This window comes from Clarias gariepinus, chromosome 16 (genome assembly GCF_024256425.1).
Source record: "Clarias gariepinus isolate MV-2021 ecotype Netherlands chromosome 16, CGAR_prim_01v2, whole genome shotgun sequence".
NCBI classification, from domain to species: Eukaryota; Metazoa; Chordata; class Actinopteri; order Siluriformes; family Clariidae; genus Clarias; species Clarias gariepinus.
Genome location: NC_071115.1, coordinates 4,653,361 through 4,675,930, shown reverse-complemented (window position 1 = coordinate 4,675,930; position 22,570 = coordinate 4,653,361). Strand labels below are relative to the sequence as shown.

At 38.1% G+C, this 22,570-nt stretch overlaps 3 protein-coding genes across 3 annotated transcripts; 1 reads left to right on the top strand and 2 right to left on the bottom strand.

The window, feature by feature from the left end:
* Positions 1-517: 517 nt before the first annotated feature.
* On the top strand, positions 518-8,277 carry slc16a6b (solute carrier family 16 member 6b). Its single transcript, XM_053515136.1, has 6 exons — positions 518-952; positions 2,129-2,395; positions 3,745-3,888; positions 4,716-4,844; positions 5,645-6,508; positions 6,610-8,277. The coding sequence occupies exons 2-6, from the start codon at positions 2,158-2,160 to the stop codon at positions 6,855-6,857; spliced, it is 1,623 nt and encodes a 540-aa protein (XP_053371111.1). The 5' UTR covers positions 518-952; positions 2,129-2,157; the 3' UTR covers positions 6,858-8,277.
* Positions 8,278-9,683: 1,406 nt separating this feature from the next.
* On the bottom strand, positions 9,684-14,327 carry si:dkeyp-72e1.6 (transmembrane protein 238-like). Its single transcript, XM_053515300.1, has 2 exons — positions 13,654-14,327; positions 9,684-9,938 (listed from the first exon to the last, which is right to left on the bottom strand). Exon 1 carries the CDS (start codon positions 14,149-14,151, stop codon positions 13,660-13,662), a length of 492 nt encoding a protein of 163 aa, XP_053371275.1. The 5' UTR covers positions 14,152-14,327; the 3' UTR covers positions 9,684-9,938; positions 13,654-13,659.
* Positions 14,328-16,369: 2,042 nt separating this feature from the next.
* Positions 16,370-21,853, bottom strand: LOC128544881 (mpv17-like protein). Its single transcript, XM_053515182.1, has 4 exons — positions 21,526-21,853; positions 19,155-19,225; positions 18,972-19,001; positions 16,370-17,245 (listed from the first exon to the last, which is right to left on the bottom strand). The coding sequence occupies exons 1-4, from the start codon at positions 21,821-21,823 to the stop codon at positions 17,060-17,062; spliced, it is 585 nt and encodes a 194-aa protein (XP_053371157.1). The 5' UTR covers positions 21,824-21,853; the 3' UTR covers positions 16,370-17,059.
* Positions 21,854-22,570: the final 717 nt, after the last annotated feature.

The window sequence follows — 22,570 nt, the reverse complement described above, 5'->3', positions numbered from 1 at the left end:
AATCTTGTGGACAGCCTTCCAGGAAAAGTGGAAGCTGTTATAACTGCAAAAGGGGACCAACTTTTGTGTATGCATTTGGATACACAATATGGAATGTCATTGCAGGTTTGGCCAAATACTTTTGTCCATATGTATAACTTAAATGGACAGATGAACATATTTACATGTAAATGATAACTTTTTATAAAATTTTTAAAAATATATATTATTGTGATGAATACATGATAGCATTGCATGTTCTCGTGCCTGTAGTGTGTGAATATATATATATATATATATATATATATATATATATATATATGTTTAAAGAAAATGCATATATAACTAGCTAATACAGAAACATTTAATTAATCAGCAGTAGAACTAATGCCTAAATGCATTTTTCTATAGAAAAAATTTGCATTATATTTGTTTTATTTCTAAGATTATATTCTACAAAATTACTTGTTACACAGTGCACGGGCGGGCGCGCGCTCTAAAGGGCTTTATGAAAGCGCGGCACGGGCGCGCGCAGGCTCTCAAGTGTCTCGCAGTAGCGGTTGGCGCGCGCGTGCCCGCGTCTCAAATACCGGCTCGAGCCGGTATAAAAATCTGCCAAGAGAGAGACAGAGAGGGAGAGGAGGAAAAGAAAGAAAGAAAGAAAGAAAGAAAGAGTGTGGGGGGAAACACGAGGACCAACCGGTTAGATCGGTGATGCTCGCGCTGGAAAACGGGAGTTGTTTCTAAGAGAGAGAGCGCGAGCGATGATATTTGACGCGGCTGGATCAAACCGGAGTCACGGCGTTCTCACGAGTTTTCTCCTCAGAGAAAGTGAGAGAGAGTTAAGGTTCAACCTGATTAAGGTTAAGATGCTGGTCAGGTTGCTGAAAGGAAGGTAACGACGTTAGCTCGGGTGGTGGTGCTTCTGCCTTCTGTGCTCTCGAGATTTTGCTTAGTCATCATTTTTTTGTTGGTAAGTACACCTTAGGTAATGTTGAACATTTTATGACGCATTAATTGAGCTCATATATGTTCCTAATCACATGAAGAGGGTATAATGTACGTTTTCTGAGAGAAATCAGTCAGTCAGTTGTATCCTTGGTTGTCAAAATGTCAAAAAAAAAAAAAAAACTCTCTCTGTGCCTTGGTGAGATTGCTCACAGACAGAAAGCGCTAATTTAGTCCTAACTCTGACAGGAAATAGTGAGTGTGAGTGAGTGTGTTGTGTGTGTGTGCGCTGACTGGTTGAAGCCGGTTTATGTTTAGAGAAGATCCGCATTGCTGTGCTGTGAAATGATGCTCTTCTCATGCACCCTGAGCTGCCTCAAACAGCACCGTCTATATCATATTTAATCATGTTAGACATGTAAGCCACAGTTAAATAAAAAACAAACATTTCTTATTTGTTCCCGGTCTAACTTTTCTAACACAGTCTACCCCCGGAAGTTGTAAAAGTTGTACAGAATTAAAGCAATTCCCTCTCAGTTCCTCTCTCAAATAAAGTACTGTGAGTTCTAACTGCAGCCGTCTGCCGTAAACCCCGCCCATACGTGACGTCATCTGGTTGCGTCAGCGCCTCTATCCGGCTCATGAGTATGTTAATAATATTAATGAGCAACGCACAGAGCTGACGTGTAATTGCCTGAACACTGTGTCCAGATGTACAGTACAGTACTAGAACATCATCAGTGGTAAATATGACCAGAACATACAAGAAAATAAATGGGAGCACCTTCATAAATTTTACACTTAGGTGTTATTCCAAACATTCCATGCATGCCATGCCATGCCATGCCATTTCCTATTTTATCCTTGTTTTGATTAGAAAGAGTGTTATGGTTACAGTCTGGATAAGGTGTTTGACACTAATTGAACCCGAGTAGGAGAATCATGTCATGTTTCTCAGGGGCACTAAAGGGAGGATGGTTTACACAAGGGTTTGAGTTACAAGTAGCAAGGGAGGGTGAATGTGTGTCAGGTGACCCTTGTGCTTTCTGAGAACTGTACGATTGCCGTAAGGAGTTTTTTTTTTTTACATTAAAAATAAAACATGATTGATGTTATGAACCCTTAGATTGATTTAGCTTTATGAGTGTTATGATTTCCTCTGGAACATTCCTTTAACCTATATATGTCTTTACTTTCCCAGGTTCTCAGACAGGACGTGACGAGTCGACCATGCAGGGAACGATGCCCGCTATGCCCAGCTGCATGAAACCCAACGTTTACCCACAGGCCCCTGACGGAGGCTGGGGTTGGGTTGTAGCCGTGGCTTTCTTCTTTGTCGAGGTTTTCACCTATGGCATCATCAAGATTTTTGGCATCTTCTTGCAGGACATGACCAACCATTTCGGAGAGACGAACAGCCGGGTGTCCTGGATCGTCTCCATCTGCGTATTCGTCATGTCTTTCACAGGTCAGATGCCCCTGATTACTCAGGACGATCAGAAATATAAGGATATGTTCGGGCGAACAAAAAATTAATTTGCAAAAAAAATTTACAATTGAAGATTCTGATCAATTGAAGATAAAATTACTGAAAATAAAAATGGATATTTTTTCTCTTTTTCCCTTTAAAACTCATTGTCAAAAAACCTGCATTGTGTCAAAACTGATTCTAAAAAAAACCCTGAAGTTTATTCTTGAAGTTTTTTTCCCCTGATAAAGAATGATCCAAAAGCGTATTTTCCACCCAAAAAATAAAAATAAATAATTAAAAACTCTGACACTTATTTTTCACCCTTTAAACTGATTATTTAAAAATTTAAACTTTTCTTGCGCTATTTTCTTTTAACACTGATTCCGTTTTTCGAAAAAATTAAAATTTTTAAGGGAGAAGTGTTAAGGAGAATATCAAACACTTAATGAATCTGTGTTAGGACAAAATGGAGTAATCAAAGTTGCAAGATTTTAAAGAATCAATTTAAGGGGTAAAATGTAAGAGTCAGAGCTTTTACCTGTTTTTTTTTTTTTTAGAGTGGGGAAAATTTTTTTGAGAATCTTTTCTTGGAGAAAAACATTATTCAAGAATAAGTTTCAGGGTTTTTTAGAATCAGTTTTGACACAATGCAGATTTTGACAATGAAGTTTAGGGGGAAAAAGCCACATTTGTTATTTTAAGTTTATTCTTTTAAATGATCTCTTGGGGAAAATGGAAGTGTTTCAGTAATGAAATAAATTCATATTTGTTTTAAGAAAAACATTTTGTTAAGGAGGGATGTCTGCTTAGAAATAGGATCAGAAATATATCCTGAAACAATCAGAGTTTGTCCCGCCAGTTCAAGCACGTTCATTCTGTTCTAGCTCTTACAGCACGAGCGCTCGTTCTCCCTGAGCCTGAGTTCACTCTCATGATGGGTAGAAGCACTTTTGGAAATGAGATAATTAAAAAAAGCTTTTTGCATAAGGAACCCAGCAATCAGTATCCATGTGTGAGTCTCCTGTGAGCCATTATGGGAACGCGGCGTGTGTTTGTCGAGCCTCTTATGAGCCTGGAGTGTGTGTGTGTGTGTAGGCGTTATCACTGTAGCCTGAGCTTAAAGGAAAGGTCATTGAGGTAAACACTCAGAGCATGGAACTAACAAAGCGTTATGCTGTGTCATGGTTTATGGCACGAGGAAGCGTTTCTTCGCACCTTTTAAGTCTGGGTTAAACTACTGAGTCAGAAGAGCAGGTCTGATATCTGATCTCACCATGGCTGTTGCATGCTCTATGGATTTAAAAATCTTTTTGCTAATGATGTGTGTGTTTGTTTTGTGTGTCCAGCTCCTCTGTCGTCTGTGCTCAGTAACCGGTTTGGATTTCGGCCGGTCGTCATGGTCGGAGGTGTCCTGATCAGTCTGGGTACCATCACCACCGCCTTCGCAACGTCCATCAATCAGATGTACATCACCACAGGCCTCGTTACAGGTACCTGTGCATGTGTGTTTGTGTGTGTGTTGATTCTGGTCACTGAGAAATGTCTAGTAGCAGTAAATCAGTAGAATGTCCACGTGAGAGGGTTCACAGATAAACATGAATCTGGCATATTGTCCCTCCAGCCTGTTTAATCGACTCTTTGTGAATTAGTTTTGGATTATTTTGAATTGTTATCTTCTGTTTACTTCCTGTTCCTGTCAAGTTTCTTGATGCTGGTTATTAAAAGAGATTGAATTGATATCATGATATACGGTATAAAACGCTGGTTGGAGCATAAAAACTCATGTCTCATATTTAGCACTTACTTCCTGCAGTATGTGACATGTGTATTTAAAATTTCATGACCCCCATTTCTCCTAAAGGTGCAGAGAGAGAACCCAGAAAGGGCAGTGATCTGCGCCTGATCCGCCCTTCCTTCCTTTTTCTGCTGAGTCATGATTCTGTTTCGTTTTTTTTAAATATTGTAATTTCCTTGTACAGATTTGAATCTTGCGTGTCCAAACGATGCCCATGACTCAGATTCTGTTGTCGTTCCTCCTTATTTCTGTTTACTGCTTTCTCCTGACAATCACAGCACGTTTATTTCTGCTCAGTAAGAACCCCTCCCTAATGCAATGATTTTCTTTCTTCGTCCTTTTCCCCCTTTTTTTCTTTCTTTCTTTCTTTCTTTTTTTTTTTACTTTTTTGTGTCTCTTTTAATTGCAGTTTTTTTTCAGCGCAGTCTCCGACAGCAGGCAGCGACCAAGTGCTTTAGCGTGACCTGAGCTTCGTGCTGCACCACGTGGCTGTTATTCTTCCTTTGTGCTGTTTTATTTCAGGCCTTGGTTACTGCCTCACCTTTCTGCCCACCGTCACCATCCTCTCGCAGTACTTCAACAAGCGCAGATCGCTCGTCACATCCTTCGCCTCCACCGGAGAGTGCTTTTCCCTTTTTGCCTTAGCTCCAGGTAACAACGAAATGAAGAAATTTAATTCTTAAAGGAAAGCTACAGTAAATATGTTAATCAAGCACACAAAAAAAAGAAAAGGGAGAAGTTAATTACAGGTCATGCCCTGACACTGCAGTGCACCAGATACCAATATTTACAATTATATAAAATGTCTAAATCCACTATATTGTATGTGTGGGAATGCGGGAGAAATGAGTCAGCCTCACCAGGTTTCAATGTGAATCATTCCAGGAGAATGCTGATAGAAAATGTCTGTTCTGTAAAGCTGTCCTGAGAGTGAATAATCCTAATTTCGGAAAATCCTCAACAAAACAGAGTTCACAGCTCTAAGACAGAATAGCGCCTGGGATTCCGCTTGTAATTTAAAGGCACAGAGACAACGCTGGTACATGAGATGTGTTAGATTTTAGAATTTGCTTAGGAGCGGTGACGGCAGTATTGGAAGAGGGGACAGAGATTGGGGTCAAGTGGATCAATATGCTTTACGTTGTACATTCGTGTCCAAGGCGAAGAGGACTCACTTTGTCGGACTTAAGAACAAATTCGACTTACGAACATGCTCCTGGAGCGGAAGTCGAAGATGACCTGTATAACAAAAACTGCCTCAGAATCTTGTTTATTTAATAAAAAAATTCTGTGGAAGAACAATTTCATGTACAAAAGACTGATCAAATACATTGAGATCATATTACTTGATGCTTTCAGGTCCTAATAATCAGTTATGAATTAAAATTATATCATTATAATTTTACTTCACTCCTACTATTTTCTTATCGTTTACTTTTTGTTTTTTTCAGCCTTCAGCGCTTTGAAAGAACAAGTTGGCTGGCGAAACTGCATGATTGTAATAGGGATCCTACAGGCGTCTGTGATTGCCTGCGGAGCCGTGCTCAGACCGATTGTCATACAGCCTGAAGGTTCCAAGCTGGAAGAGGAACCGGAAGGTCCTCAGTCTCCCCTTAAACCCAATCCCGAAAACAAATATGAGCTAGAGAACGAGTTCACGCGCACGTCTCTGGACTCCGTCGACTCCGGCGTTCAGTCCATCTCCTCAGTGGGGCAAAACACAGCGTCTACCGAGATCTCTGACGCAGACCCGCAGGAGGGGGCGGGGAGAAGCGATGACGATCAGGCGCTGTCTTCCACTCCTCTAAAGCAAAGTCAGACTCTGAAGAGAAAAAGGAGGATTGATCTTTCGCTGCTGAAAGACGCCAGTTTTATTTTCTACTCCCTCTTCGGCCTCTTCGCGACCCTGGGCTTTTTCGCCCCGCAGCTCTACGTGATCGAGCTGAGTGTGTCGTACGGGGTCCAGCGCAACAAGGCCACCTACATGCTTTCCATCATGGCCGCGGCCGAGATCTTGGGACGGCTGTCTATAGGCTGGGTGATGAACCGCAGACCCATCCGGAAAATCTACATCCTGCTGATCTGCACGGCGCTCCTAGGCCTGGTGCTGGCACTCTTCCCTGCTGCCTCATCGCACTTCTGGGCGCTCACCTCCTGCTGCGTCGCCTGCGGCTTTCTGTTCGGCACGGTCGCCTCTACTCACATCCCCATGCTGGCCGAGGACGACGTGTTGGGCATGCAGAGGATGACAATGGGCGCTGGAGTTTACGTTTTCATCCAGAGCTTTGCCGGTCTCGGCGGTCCACCGCTCGCAGGTAAAATACGGATGGATATAAATATGATTCAAGTAAAAAAATTTACTGTGAGGATGTTCATGTAGAATCTGTTCCCTTACCTGGATGTGTGTGTGTTACAGGCATGTTGGTGGACGTGACGAAGGATTACGGCTCGGCGTTTTACTCCAGCGCGGCCGGAGTGTGTGTCGGCACTGTTTTTCTCTCGTTAGTACGACCGGCTAAAACCGGTTGGACCTGCTGCAGGAGGGACATCAGAAAGGGTGTACAACAGGAACAGGAAGTGATGCCAGATGACTTCCTGGAAGTGGACATAAATCTGGAAAGCAGCGAGGCGACGGAGACAGCGAAGAACACGGCACAAGTCTGAGATACAAACGCACACGAACACATGCACTTGAACGATTTACCCAAAGACGGACATTACGGATGTTGATTTGCTTTTAATATGCCTAGGGTTTTTTTTCCATTTTTATTTTATTGTTTTATGTTGTTGTTTTTTTTGGACCAAAAGAAACCTCAAGCTGGCGATGCTGCTGTTGTTATCAACATAGTCTTATGGATAAGTGTCAGTAGAGGGGTACGCGTTAGGTCGGAGGATTTGCTAACATCACTGGTTAGCATTGTGTATTTTACAGACAGTACTGAGCTGCCAACTTTTTTTTAATCCTCTTCATCTTTTTTTATAATTGATTTTGGTAATTTATTTTTAAAATTCTTAGGCAGTGTTCATCATTGTCTATACCCGCTTTATCCTGTATACAGAGTCAGGGGGGGCCTGGAGCCTGTCCCAGGAGACTTAGGGCACGAGGCGGGGTACACCCTAGACGGGGTGTCAATCATCTATCGCAGTATAAGGCAGTATTAAATGAATTAAGAAGTTAAAAAAAGACAAACTCCAGTGCAGAACAATGTTAACAATGTCAAGTCACAGCGCTGTATTACTGTACGCGGTTTACAGCGTGGTTTGGTTTTAATTGGCGCTAATTACAAGGCTGTTTTGCGGAAGGTTCTCCAAAGTTGGAGGCAATATTTTGACACATCTTGCTGTCCAAAAGAAATGCTGCCTACTTAGGTAGCCTACTTTCTTGTAGTCGTGGTGCACAACTAAACTAAATGTTCGCAGTGAAAAGATAGCATGTGACTGATAACTGATACGTTTACTTTTATACTTCTCCTTATTATTTTTTTGTTATTCTTATACTCCAGGTAGATCCAGTGACACGTCTTCCATGGTGTTTCTTTTGTTTTAAAAATGTCTAAAAGATGAAGAAGAATGAATGTAGCAACATAGTTAAAAAAATTTTAAAATAAATATATATATATATATATATATGTATGTGTGTAAATCCAGCGTCATTACCACAACACGAATAAATGTCTTTCATATTTATTTTGATATTTAATCCACTTATTTTACTTACTTAGCAGACTTGAACATGTTGCGGGCGAGAAACAATCAAACTCAGCACCCAGCAAAAAACTAACGCTAGGCCTCACTCTAACACTGATTTAACACACAATGTCACTGTAGTGCATGAGAAGAGGTTTTTATGATTTATTGTATTTTTTTTCTCTCAGTCATAATCTCACGATTGCACTGTATGTTGCTAATTTTTTTTTTCCTTCTGTTTTTACATCACAACGGGCATCTTATTTAATTCAATGAAAAATGACTTGTGCAATGAAACCAAACCATGATGTATGATGAGTTTGCCTCTGGAATGCTGCAACTGCTGTACTGCAATGAGATTGATCTTTTACACAGGAATAAAATGTTGTTAATTTCATGGACTGCCTTCTTCTTTTTTTTGCTCTAATGTGTATATACAGGAACAGGAGCAACTCAGAACACACAACATCTCATATTACAGAATTAAAACTTATTACAAAAATCTTCATCATATCAATAACTACATGTTTTAATTACTTTTTGTCAGAGCTGCTTTGGAAGAAAATTAATCATTACTTATCATTCTGATCAATTAGTGCAGTCGAGACCACTTTGGTACACTACAGAACCATCTGGATTTTGATACAACAGCGCCATCTGCTGTTAGGTGTGTGCTGGAGATTTTTAGAATAACATTAATTCCTTTTTCAAAAGCTTTGAAAAATGTGATTATTTAATTATCTGCATAATCTTTTTATTTTGCATGAAAACTATCAGAGTTAGAATCGGTTGATTTCCAAAGAGAATGAGTGCCTTCGTTGCTTTATTTGGTGTGTTGCTTTAAAGTTATATTTGCAGAGAGCTGAGAAAGAAAAATAAATGAGCGCGCAATAAAACCAAATCATGATGTATGACGAGTTTGCCTCTGGAATGCTGCAACTGTTGTAACAATTTTGCATTCAAGAATAATAAAATTTTTCATTTGAGAAGGTTACTGACACTACGGACATAAAAGGGCATGAAATTGTACAGTATTTAACAAATGAGTTTTATCTTGAGTTCTACTTTTATCTAATAGAAATATAAATACGTATGAATATTTACAAAAAATGAGATAAAAAGCATTAAGTATTATAAAAAATAATGTTATATGATTCGATCTGAAAATTCACTTTTTCTCCCTTGGGTGAGACATCGATACCATGTTTTTGGCCGATGGGATTTAAACAGCGTCTTCATTTATCTCCGTCTCGTGTGTTGATCAAAGCTGTGATTACAGATTCCTTGTGGCTGCAGACTTTCATGTTCCAAATACTTTTCACATTCTGATTTCACAGCCTTGTTAAGTTTGGGAATGACTGGAATTTATCTACACTAAACATTAAACCTCTACGTCCATCAAATCACATGAATGTCTGAAGAACCGGGATCAGTGCTCCGTTACTCAGGCTCGAGGTCAGCGGTCATTTTTACCCAAGCAAGCACTACGAATTCAACAGATTAACATATGAACAGATAAAAAAACACCTGATCATCAAACCTCTCATACTTCCCTTAACTTCATCTGCATCATTCCTTTATGAGCAAACAAAGATAAGAGGAAGTCACACACTCACGCCTCTCTGTCCAAAGGTGGCATTTAATAGATAACAGAATGGAGGCGGAAGTTTAAACCACACCAGGAACTGGACACGAAATCAGCTTGCGATGACACGACCACAAAAAAATACAGTTGTTTATTCTCCTGTCTGGTTTGTAAGACAATTACAGTGTGTGTGTGTTTGTGTTTGTGTCATGACTGAAAGTCATGATTCACATTAGATAATGCCCGAGAAAGACGAAGCGTCCCTGAATAGCAGTGTGGAACGGGCGGTGACAGTGAGGAATTAAAAGAAAACATCTTGATATCACAATTATAAAGTCGTAATTACTGATCAGTAATACAAATCATCTGTAAACAAATTAACAACAACAACAACAAAACCCTACGAAGCGGTAAAGGTACAGGAGATGAGCCTCAACTTCAGCCTCATGGTGAAATATCTTCTCTTGTGGTCGCTGTGGAATAAGAAGAAATGCAAAAATCATCCAAAGTCCAAATAAACATTTACTCATGCACCAGGTGAAGGATAATATTTTTTCAATAAACAGGCTGGAGGTTAAGTAGGAAAGTAGCTGCTGTACAGCTGTGCCAAACAATACAGGTGTGTGTGTGTGTATAATGGGTTTAGTGTTAATGTTTAACAAAACGATAAGAAGCTCTTTCTTTTCTGAACACTTTGCTTCTTTACAAAAAGAAAAAAAAAAAAAAAGCCAGGCCTATTATGTGGCGACAAAGCCGCAGCGTCTCGAGTCGGATAAATGGGAAAGAAATTGCTTTTGAATGGGAACAGGGTTGAATCCGCGCCGATGCCTTCTGCTCGTTAATATAAACAGGATCACTGATTAATACCTGCAGAATTCATGTAGAGACAATCTCTAAAGCAAGACGGATTTTCCCCAAAACGATCACATTAGTTCATTACTCCGGTCACGGAGACAGACGAACATCTGTAAGTCATGGCGTTTAGGAATTCTTTACACTTTTAGTCTTAGTCTTCCTTCCTAAACTCAATCTTGTCCTTTAGGCGACCTATAACTCCATAAATTGCAAACCCACAGAGCAAACCTGCATTTTTTCCACCAGAAGAACATAACACTGATATTCCACATCAAAAACCTCAAAGCAAATGAGCTTTCATTGACTTTCGTCAAGTTTAGTGTATAATATCTGCAGCATGTCATCTGACTATATCAAAATAAATAAAAGTGCAGTTATTATTCATTCTAACATTGTACATTTTTGGCAGATCTATTAATATTTATTTTTATCTTAAATTAGGTTAAAGAAAATTTACTTTTTTCTTTAATGAAATTCTCACGAACATCCTGTAAACACTTACTCTAATGTAATACACTCACACAAGGCCGTGTTAATAAGCTGATGCGTCGAGTCTGTACAAGTTCCTTTATGGTTCCCCTGTTTGTCTCCAAACCTCCAAACAAATGTACATTATGCATGCAGACTGGCTAGCCTGGATCATCCCTACACTGTGTTATACAATATTCTATATTGTGTTATATCCTGGGATAGGCTGCGGCTCCATCCCGATCTTTACCTGGATACATAAATAATCCTTCCGTATGAATAAAAGCATGTGGACTTTCCATATATCTATGCAACGTCTCGTAAAAATCAATAGATTTTTACACACAAACTCCACACACAAAGAGACCCCAGACGGGAATCGAACCTGGACCCCTGGAGATGTGAGGCGACAGTGATAACCACCAGCATTGCCAGAAGTGACAATGCCAAAGAAATATCTGATTTTTAATCAGAAGAGGACAGGACTGTTGGTGAGACAGAGAGTGGACTCTGCAGAGACAAATAGCTACGAAACCTAAGAAATCAGCCTTTCTATCTTTTACAGAATTATAGCACAGTTTAAATAAAAGGGTAAAACATCAGCGGAGTCACGACCTTGACCTTCTGAATGACATTTGTTTGTACACCCACAAAGAGGGGTAGCTCAGTAGTTAAGGTGTTAGAATGATGTTTAAAAGGACCCAGGTTCAAACCCAAGTTAGCCCTCTTAACCCTCAACTGCTCAGACACATAATAAGATGAAATATCAGTCAATCCGATAAAAATGCTGTAGATGTAAAACTGCCTCATTTTGTGTCTTTGCGAGTTGTTCCTCTTGAGGCGGTTGAACTCAACAAAGTGTTAATAACATATTAATTAAAAAGCTAAACTACTCAAAGATATCCCATGCTTCAAAGCATATATTTTATTATAAAACTATGGGTGTTTATTATTATTTTGTATGTTTTCTCTGAATTCATGCTTCAAATTCAAGAAGACTAACCTCGCATTTTCAAAACATAACCAAAACATGGACAATAACACTGCTGCTGACACACCCATCACTTTATTCCATGTTTCATGTTCTGTAATGTTTTATAATGTCGTACCTAAAGGCCATATCTTACTTTATTACACATTCTTCACATCCTGTTTAACTCATACGTTTCATCTGTATATTTTAATTCTTTAATTTTCTGTTGCAACTACTTTTTTTTTTTTGCTTCGTTTCCTTCACACCTGTATTGGAGCACGCCACACCACTAACCACAACACATGAATGAGGACTTACTTTTTACTTCAAAACCTGAACAATACCACCACTAATGTCACACACACATCATCTCATTTCATGTCATACCGACGTGCCATATCTTTCCCTCTAAAACCCTTTTTTATTTTGCACATTCCGTATAAATGAAATTTGAATGGGCGGGGTTCTTAGGACCTACACATGCAATTTGCCTATCGCAGTAAAATCTTTCTATCTCTTTGTCTTTCCACTCTACTCTACCTTTTTTTTTTTTTTTTTTTAGTAATAAGTATACAGTATATTCACTGTATAAGCCTTTCACTGCATATCATACAAAATTATACGATTTTAAATTTACATTTGAATTTATTAATTTGAGTGGGCGGGGTTGTTAGGACCTACACATACTTACACATATGACTTATATTAAATATGATATTTTTAACATTTTAAATTTACATTTCTGTAAAATGCATTTAAAATGCACCGTGCATTTTTTCCCTGTATTTCATCTCTCTGTCTTTCCACTCTACCCTAACTTTATTATTTTTATATTTTTTTGTCATAAATATACAGTATATTTGTATCAGCATTTTACTGCATATCATACAAACTCATACAATTTAAAATTTATATACGAGTTTTTTTATTTGAGTGGGCGGGGTTGTTGGGACCTACACATTACTTATTTGCACATATGACTTATATTAAATATGATATTTTTAATATTTTTAATTTACATTTTTTTTAAATGCATTTAAAATGCACTGTGCATTTTTTCCTGCATTTCATCTCTCTGTCTTCCCACTCTACCCTAACTTTATTATTTATATATATTTTTTGTAAAAAATACACAGTATATTTGTATCAGCATTTCACTGCATATCATACAAATTCATACGATTAAAAAATGTGAATTTTTGAATTTGAGTAGGTTGTTAGGACCCACACATTACTTACACATATGACTTATATTAAATATGATATTCTTACATTTTAAATTTACATTTCTCTAAAATGCACAGTGCATGTTTTTTCCTACTGCAGTTAAATTACAATTTATAATTCGAATTTTTTTTATTTGAGTGGGCGGGGTTGTTAGGACCTACACATTACTTACTCAAGTGTATGACTTATATTAAACATAATATTTTTAACATTTTAAATTTACATTTCTCTAAAATGCATTTAAAATGCGCCGTGCATTTTTTCCCTGTATTTCATCTCTCTGTCTTTCCACTTTACCCTAACTTTATTATTTATATATATATTTTTTGTAATAAATACACAGTATATTTGTATCAGCATTTCACTGCATATCATTCGAATTCATACGATTAAAAAATGTGAATTTTTGAATTTGAGTAGGTTGTTAGGACCCACACATTACTTACACATGACTTATATTAAATATGATATTCTTACATTTTAAATTTACATTTCTCTAAAATGCACAGTGCATGTTTTTTTCCTATTGCAGTAAAATTAAACATTTTAATTCGAATTTTTAGTGGGCGGGGTTGTTATGCCTCACCTGTTACCTGTTAATTAATTGAGTAATTAAGTGGAGTGTGTGTTTCTAACTCTATAGGCTTGTTCTATGTGATATTGACCTGGGCTCATATGGGTGCGGTTTCTGTGTCCACCGAGGCTGACACTGTGCTCAGGTGTTGGTGATGAGGAGGAGGAGGTGCTGGAGGTGGTGGTGGTCCGGTCATGGGCAGGCTCACCGCCACGGTCCCCCGGCCGCCATGTTGGCTCCGTGACGCCCGACCGGCCCCGGCGGCTCCCCCGTCCCTCCTCACGGAGCTCCTGAGGCGGCTCGAGAACCTCCTGAGGACCCCGCTCAGACCTCGGTCCTTCTTCTTCAGCAGGCCCACGTCGTCCTCCAGCTCCTCCGGGGGAACCTCGATGTTCCCCGTGTACCAGAACACCCACCAGATCAGGCTGAGGAAGATGACGATGGCGCCCGCGTAGATCAGAAAGTCGTAGAAGAAGATGTCGGCGAAAACCCCCGCGAGGAGCACGAGCAGGCCGCACACGTCGAACGCCACGGCCAGCCAGAAGGCGCACGAGCAGCGGCCCAGCCCGCCCACAACCGAGTCCTCCATCGGGGGGGAAAGAAAACACCGAGCACGAAAAGCGAATCAATACACAACCAGAGAGTGTGTGTGTGTGTGTGTGTCCTCACTGCTTTTAAACTTTCAGCATCATCATGATCTCAAATCTAACTCTCTATAACACTGAACATAACCGTTTCCAGATTAAACGAGCCGTGTGTGTGTGTGCGCGCGCGCGCAGGTAAAGGTGATCCAGGTGAGTGACACCGTTACCTGTAAACGCTTAGTGGGCGGGGCCACACCTCCACCTATCCAAAAAAAAAAAAAAAAAAAAACCAGGAAGTGAAGGACAGGTAAAGCCGAAATGATTGGAATAAATAGGTAACGAGATTTAGAACCTTCCAGTGGAAATCTCAGTCATAGCCAATATAAAATTATAATAATAATTATAATAACAACAACAACAACAACAATAATAATAATAATATGCAATACAGTTACATAATAATAATAATACATACATACATGCATGCATACATACATACATGTATTTTCATCATCATCTTCCTAATAATAATGTTGATGATAATAATAACAACAATAATAATACATAACCCACTTTATTAAATAATAATAATAATAATAATAATAATAAATTAATAATAAATTAATAATAATAATGACACCACAAACATTTTTAAATAATGGTATCTTTATAGATGGAGATTTGAACAGTTGATAAAAAAACAAATATAAGAAAGAAAGAAGGATAGATAGATAGATAGATAGATAGATAGATAGATAGATAGATAGATAGATAGATAGATAGATAGATAGATAGATACTTTATTGATTCAGAGAGAAATTTTAGATATGGACATGGAATGGAAAGCTGACCAATAGTTACTAATGCAATGCTACAAAAAAATAATAAAAATTATATATAAAGAATACAAATAAGGCATATAAATATGCAATAATATTTTTTTATTGTATTGTAAAGTGCAATCTTGATGTGCAATTTTATGCATGGCAAAGTGAGAACAATGCAAATAATATTTATAGTGCAAACAACAGCATGAAAGTAACCCTAGAGAATCACATCCTTCTGTACCTAATAATTTGGCAGCTCACTGTAAGACCATATTTGCAGGCTAAATAGATAGATAGATAGATAGATAGATAGATAGATAGATAGATAGATACTGATCCCCCCCCCCCAAAAAAAAACAGATTTCCAGCAGCAGTAGAGACAGTAACACACAGACAGGTTTCTAGATGTGTACATCTACACATACAGTCAGTAGACGTGATGTGAAAGTTGACCTAAAGTTACCAGTGCAACACTAAAACTAAACTAAAGTTAAATAGTTGATTAAAAAAAGAAAAAAAATGTTAAATACATCTCAAATTAATTTTAAATTTAAGGTTTTTATTTTGCCTGAATTTTTCTCTTTCCTTCATTTTTACTTTTCTTTTTTCATTCTTGTTTGTTTTTCTGTTCTTATGAACTTCTCTCTCTTCTTGTGCGTCCTTTTATACTTTATTAAACCCTTTTTTTACTTTAGTGTCTGTTTTTAATTTTATTATTCGTGGCATTATAGTCATTAATTAATACATTTCATTTAATCAAGTTTTGGCACAGCTTTCCTGGGATGGTCTTCATGTTGTAAGATTTGATGGTGCCAGCAGGTGGCGCTCTACACTTTGCTAGCAGGAAATGTTTCAGTGTAAGTGTCTGGATGAATTACTTTTATAGGTTATAATTAACTTACACATTAGATTATACATGTACTGATATTGATCATTAATTTTCAGGTCAATAATTATTTTTGTAAACATATACTGTATTTACACATAAATATACATGTTAAATATTATACAGTATACTTATTTATAATGTATTTAACCATTAGGCCATACAAAAAGGAAGATGTGAAACCAAATGCACCATTCTTTTAAAAAGTTGGATAAAATATATAACAAATATATTAAAAAAATATTTAAACCCAGGGGAATGTATGGATGCAAAATGTTAGAGATATCATTTACAAACATGTACATAGATAAATACATGACGATTCCACATATTCTAATTTGCAATCAGCATTTTTTTAAATATGTAATTTTAAAATGACATGCATTTTTTAAAATTTATTTTATAATGTACATGTTTTTGATGCTGGTATTGTCCTTCTTGTTGTTGTTATGAAATATCAATGAAAAAAATTTGTTCATCTGCAAAAGCAAACAAACAAACAACAACAACAACAACAAACCAACATAAAGACTTTTACAATGTTCTCACACTGGAGACTCCTTCTCTAAATATTATTTAAACGTCTCCTGACAGAGTAGTTTACATCAGATCTAAAAAATATATGTAGTGTATTGTGTTACAAATGAGGTTGTGTTACGGTAGCGAGTGAAGCGACATGAGAACAATATCTAGGCATCTTAAATAATATCATTGAATGCTATCTAGAGCAATTAAATTGTTAGCCGTGTAAAACGCATGTCTGTTGTGGGCTGTTCTTTTGTGTTTTTCTGTTGTGTGCGTATTATTATAACGATTATGCCTGGACATATGAGGTATTCTGATTCTGTTAAAAAAATTGTTTAAGTCACCTATACACAGAATATGAAATATATAAAAATATAGGATACACACACTACACACTACCAGTCAAAAGTTTGGATATATTGTCTAATACCATGGTCGATCCTGATTTTTCTCTCTTCCTCCACTGTAAAACAATACTGAAGGCGTTTATCCAAATAAATCTGGTATTGTTGCAAAATTAATAATAGAAAATAAATCACTATACAAAAAACTTGAATTTTACAGTATGGTGTGTCCAAACTTTTGACTGGTACTGTGTATATATACAGTATAAATAAAGGTTTGTGCAATACGCGTCTGTATGTGTGTGAGTGGAGGCACCAGGGTCGCTGTTTATTACTTCTGTCCATTAGGGCTTTGGCTCATGATCTGTTTCTCAGTGGCGGTTAACCAGTTGAGAGCCGTGCCCGCCGTGCCGTCGCCGCTCCGCTGCGAGAAACACAGGAACATGGACCACAGGAACGCCGAGCAGCCCATGAAAAAGGTGCGCAGGTACAGCGGCATGTACACAAAGTTCAGGACCTGAAACCAACGAACCATAAAGTTTCAGGCAACGATATAGACCGAGAAATCAAAGTTAAAACCATGGAAGAAACATAAGTTTATAATGGATTGGATGTGAAAAACAGTTATCAGGCTTTGATTCTTCATCCTCATGTCAGGAATAAGAAAGCAAACCCTTTTTACTGATCATCATGCAGAACAAAGCAATGACAGGAGCAAGGGCTAGAACCCTGGACTATGGACTGTGATCAAGGATTCACTGTGGATTTCCAGAAGATTAAAAATCAGCAGACACTCCCCCATCTACAGTACATCAATGGAATGTGTCCCTGCGTAGAAGTTCCTAGGTGTTCACATCTCAGGTATTCTATTTACAACAAAGCACAACAGCGCCTTTACCCCCTCCTGAGAAGATTAAAGAACGTATCTCCCTAAATTCTAGAAAGTTTTTCTCGTTGCACCATCGAGAGCATCCTGACCAACTACTGCACATCATCGTCTGGCACATCAGCTCCACTGTGTTAGAAAGAAGATCTCTACTAAGGGTGGTGAAAACCACCCAGCACATCATTGGTACCAGGCTATCACGGAGCACACATCACACACAGAGACTCCTCCCGCCCAAGTCACAAACTTTCTGACCCCCTTCCGTCCAAGAAAAGGTCCAGAAACATTCGCATCATTAGACTTAACTGTTCACAACAACAACTACTTCTACCTTTTACCTGTAATACATCTCACAACTGTTTTTTTCTGTTTTTTTTCCCACATACTGTATATAACTGAAGATCTGTATATAACCCCAACTTTCTTAATACATGCATATATCCTGTGTGTGTATATACACTCGAATCGATATTAAAGACTAAAGCCTCACTAAGACTATCTAATATTGTTTGATGTACGTATACACATCTGTACAGTCCATCCTGGTTAAGTCTTTTAACACATGATAAAAGTTTTGGTGCTTATTGAAATGAATAATCCTTCGTGACTTTATTACCAAATGCTAACAGAAGTGGTTTTCATCCATCTATCTAGGAACCTCTGAAGTCCAACTAGGTGAATACCGTTGTATTTATTCCAATTTTAATGATTGTGGAAGGACCTCATTAAACATACACACAGTACAGGCAATTTGGGAACGAATATTAGCCTAACGTGCGTGTCTTCGGACTGTGGGAGGAAACTGGAGTACTTAGAGGAAACCCAGCAACCACGTGGAGGAGATGCATACACGCAGACCCTGAGACGGGAATCGAACCCGGACACTGGTGGGGCAAGGCCACAAGGCTAACCGCTACGCCCCCGTGCTGCCAATCGTTAGGTATTTGAAGTTTGTTTTGGGAGAAGTTTGAAGTGGGTGGGGCTATTTTGGAAACGTCTGGCAGGTGATGTCAGACGAGTTCGTGTATACAGTAAACAAAGACTGTACGCATGAGTTCAGGAAAACTCCGAATCGGCAACACACTCACGTCAGCTATTTGAATATTCATTCATTCGTTGATTCCTTTCACTTAATATCCTCTCATTATCGTCGGAAATGTTTGTTGTTGGAGTGCTTTGTTTTATAATGCTAAGTGAATAAGTAGCAACCGTCACCTCCGCCCCAATTATCGAGCACAATCTGTGTCTATAGTCTACATCTGGTCCTGTTTTGCCTGTCCCTCTTTTCTAATATGGTTATAGTTTGTTGAGAGAGAGAGAGAGAGAGAGAGAGAAGACACACACACATTAAACATACCTGCATAAAGGGCCAGTACATGAGTCCAGTCTGAAATTCAAGAAAAACTAATTCAACATGATTTCCAATAAGATAAATAAATACATTACAGAAATCCCACAGGCAGTGAGTGCGATGTGACGTTTCATGATTAATATTCATGTCAGATTTCTCTAACGTCATAACATAACACAGACGTCCTACCTTATATGTGTTAAGGAATTTCTTCCTCCAGTCTTCAAAGACGTCCTCTTTGCCCTCCAGCACACTCACACCTGTATAAAAAAAAATGAAGTGACCATCCATTATCCTTCAAGCAATAAATGATAGGACGTCAGGAGAGGAAATAAGAACCAGAAGATCCAAAGACGAACATACTGTCCAGTGCTTGTTGAGTGTAGTGTGACTCAGAGTGTAGAGCTGTGTGTCACTCCGGAGACATATTCTGTATATTGGAATTATTTGCGTTTGTTATTGGACTTGTCTCAGTCTTGGCGCGTTGACAGAAAATTAAAGAAAAAACTATTTCTTTCAATGATTAGATTTTTTACACATGGACAAAGTTCAACAAGGAGTAATTCCTACATCCAGCCTTATGCCTTATGGTGGGTCCCTTTCGACTTAGGATCATCTAACCCTCGATGTTCTACACCGATCATGTTTTGCCTGTCAATTTTTGAAAGCCTGGCCATGAAAATACAATATTAGTTGGTTTTTTTTAGGCTCAATCTCAACAGGACAGTGCTTGATTCACATTAGGTAGACAGCCTTGTCTAGAGCGACGTAGATTTATCTCAATATACATCTAAGGGTGAGGTCATTGCTCAAGGACCCAATGGCTTGGTGGTGCTGGGGTTCAAATCCGTGACCTTCCTAGCTCTATCTGTAACCTGTGATGATGATGATGATGATGATGATGATGTACAAAGCGTAATGAATCTGCATTTACTAGAGGTGGGGAAAAAAATTGATTCAGTGATGTATCGCGATTCTTTTGTGTGGCAACTCATGTATCGTCTGACTGACTTTTTTATAAAAAATTATATATATATATAATCTTGATACTTGAAGAATCGCATCAGGTATCTTATCATGATGATAATGTTTTCATGGTGATTCCTGCTCCTATATACTTTATAATATAATAATCAATAATATATAATATATACCCATATATTTATCTCTTTATACTAAATGTTCTACTCGATACTTGTTTTTTTAGATCAAGGCCTGAATGACATGTGCTTAAAGAAACTCCAGCATCAAGGAACTTGTCGTGAGGTTTTTTTTTCCATTCACTTCCTGTTTCTATTTTTGTACAGAATGTTTCCAGGTTAGGTGCAAATTCTGCGTAAAAGTGTGCAGCTGATTTTGGAACTAAACGCAGAACGCTATTTTTAGTTTTTGGGTAAACACAATCAAAAACACGCTCATGTTGACAGAAAAAATAAAGATTTTTTGTGCAGGCAAATAAGGATATGAAAAAGACCAACACAGTAAGATCACAAAAATAAGAATGTAGATATCACTACATTCCTATGTATAAATATTTATGTTATTGTAAAGCGACTCTGAGTTTCCTGAAAGGTGCTATATAAAATAAACTTATTATTATTATTATTATTATTATTATTATTTATCACGTGATAGAACTGTGGCTTAAATTCTGGATAAGCTTCATTCTCAGAAGCATCTTATCTCATCTCATTATAACCGTCAGTTTCTCATTACTGTATGTGTCTTATACCTTTAATATTTTAAAAAGGTATAAAGATCCGAGCTTGAGGATACCATGTCAAAAGTACAGGTTGGTATTTTTTTTAGAGTGTGAAGAAGCAAAAGAATTCAGACCCTAAACAGACCTTGCTTAATCCAATATATTAACGGAAACTTTTTTTAATATTGCATATGTTTTAGTTTTTTTAATGACCTTTAATTAAATAATATCACATTTTGGATGAGTAAGGTTATCAGACTTGTCGCTGCAGTTTTCCATTAAAGAGTAAATCTTTAATACTTTATTGTCTATTTTTATACCTGTGATATACAGTATGTCACCAACCTTTACTCTGAAAACAAATGAAAGTTAAAGCACATGCGCCTTCTCATGTAAAATATGCAAAGTAGCCTTGACGGCTCCGCCCATCTGAGCAACCCGGAAAAGAACTTTTATCTACTTTTTAAGCATATCTTTAATTCGCTTTAGATCAGTGATCTAACAACTGTTTGTGGCTTAACGTTATATTAAAGGTATAAAGATAGAAAATAAAGTTACTTAAATATGGTGGAACCAGCAACCACAAGTTATAGATACCTTTATTTCTGAGAGTCTATGCTCTAATATGCTTAGTGTGCTGAGATTTACTGCAGTAATAGGATTCAGTTAGAACCAATGGTGTAAACCTCAGTCAGGATGATCTATTTATTCATTTATATATATATATATATATATATATATATATATATATATATATATATATATATATATAATTTATTTATTTATTTATTTATTTGCTTTATGTTCTTCAATAATGTACCTGAGGGTGTCGTTTCCGGTTCTCCCTGACTCACTCACCTGTGTAGAAGACGCTGGTGACTATAGGCAAGGAGAAGCTCTGATCCAGCGCTACCTTGGACAGCACCATGGCCAGGGACCGGCCCGGGAACCGGCGCTCGAGGGCGCGCAGCCAGAAGTAGTTCCAGTTGCCATGGAAACAAAACGTCACCAGCGCCACGTTCCTCGTGCGCTTCCAGTCGATCTCGGTGCCGAGCTGCTGCTGAGTAGCGCGCTGATAAATCACATCACCGCTCCCGTACAGACAGCCGTACAGGGACACGTTGGCCAGCCATGGGAACACCTTCCTCATCCTCATTCAATTATTTATGAAGTTCAGTTATACTTCTGTACGTCTAGTGTGTAAGCTGTCCTGCCTTTGATCTCTTCTGAATGTCTGACTGACTGGGCAGCTTTTATGAAAGCCGTGTACTGTAGGTGTGGCCCAACCCAGGGATAACCTCCTGTCTCACTTTGGTCATGCGCAGGTTGTGCATCGGGTTGAAGAGACACTCCTCCTCCTCGTCCTCCTCCTTCTTTACTTGTTCTGTTTTATTCATGCAGTTATTGTGATAATCAAATGTATCATGATCAAATGGCTTAATAAGTGTTCACATCAAAGAGAGAAAAAAAAAAATCTCAGTGATTTGACCCTGACTTTGGTGTGGCTGGTCTTATCAGAGGAGTTTGACTATTTCAAATTTAAACTTCTATCACTCCTCTGATTTTAATAATTCATAAGTCAGGCCTTTAGAATTTAACTAATTTATTTCCCTGACAAATGAGGTCAAAGGTCAGTCTTTTTATCATTTGTTTTGTAATTTAAAGCTTATTAGGGATGATATATATTATTCCCAGCCAATGCCCAAACCCCACCCACTGGAACCAGTGCTGCTCCCAAGACCAGATAAAATGGCAGGGTTGTGTCAGGAAGGGCACACAGTGTAAAAAACAAAACAAAACAAAAAAAACAGCAAACAAGGCTTTGTCAGGGCTCTGTGTTCAGGCCAGGCGGGTTCTTCCACATCCAACTCAACAAACCATGTCTTTATAGTTCTTGCTTTGT

Excerpts from the sequence above, each read along its gene's own strand:
- slc16a6b (XM_053515136.1), top strand. The coding sequence starts at position 2,158 with ATGCAGGGAACGATGCCCGCTATGCCCAGCTGCATGAAACCCAACGTT. Across the intron at positions 2,396-3,744 it reads ATTCGTCATGTCTTTCACAG|CTCCTCTGTCGTCTGTGCTC; the intron begins GTCAGATGCCCC and ends TTGTGTGTCCAG. Across the intron at positions 4,845-5,644 it reads CCTTTTTGCCTTAGCTCCAG|CCTTCAGCGCTTTGAAAGAA; the intron begins GTAACAACGAAA and ends TGTTTTTTTCAG.
- si:dkeyp-72e1.6 (XM_053515300.1), bottom strand. The coding sequence starts at position 14,151 with ATGGAGGACTCGGTTGTGGGCGGGCTGGGCCGCTGCTCGTGCGCCTTC.
- LOC128544881 (XM_053515182.1), bottom strand. The coding sequence starts at position 21,823 with ATGAGGATGAGGAAGGTGTTCCCATGGCTGGCCAACGTGTCCCTGTAC. Across the intron at positions 19,002-19,154 it reads AATTCCTTAACACATATAAG|ACTGGACTCATGTACTGGCC; the intron begins GTAGGACGTCTG and ends CTTGAATTTCAG. Across the intron at positions 17,246-18,971 it reads TGTACTGGCCCTTTATGCAG|GTCCTGAACTTTGTGTACAT; the intron begins GTATGTTTAATG and ends CGTTGGTTTCAG.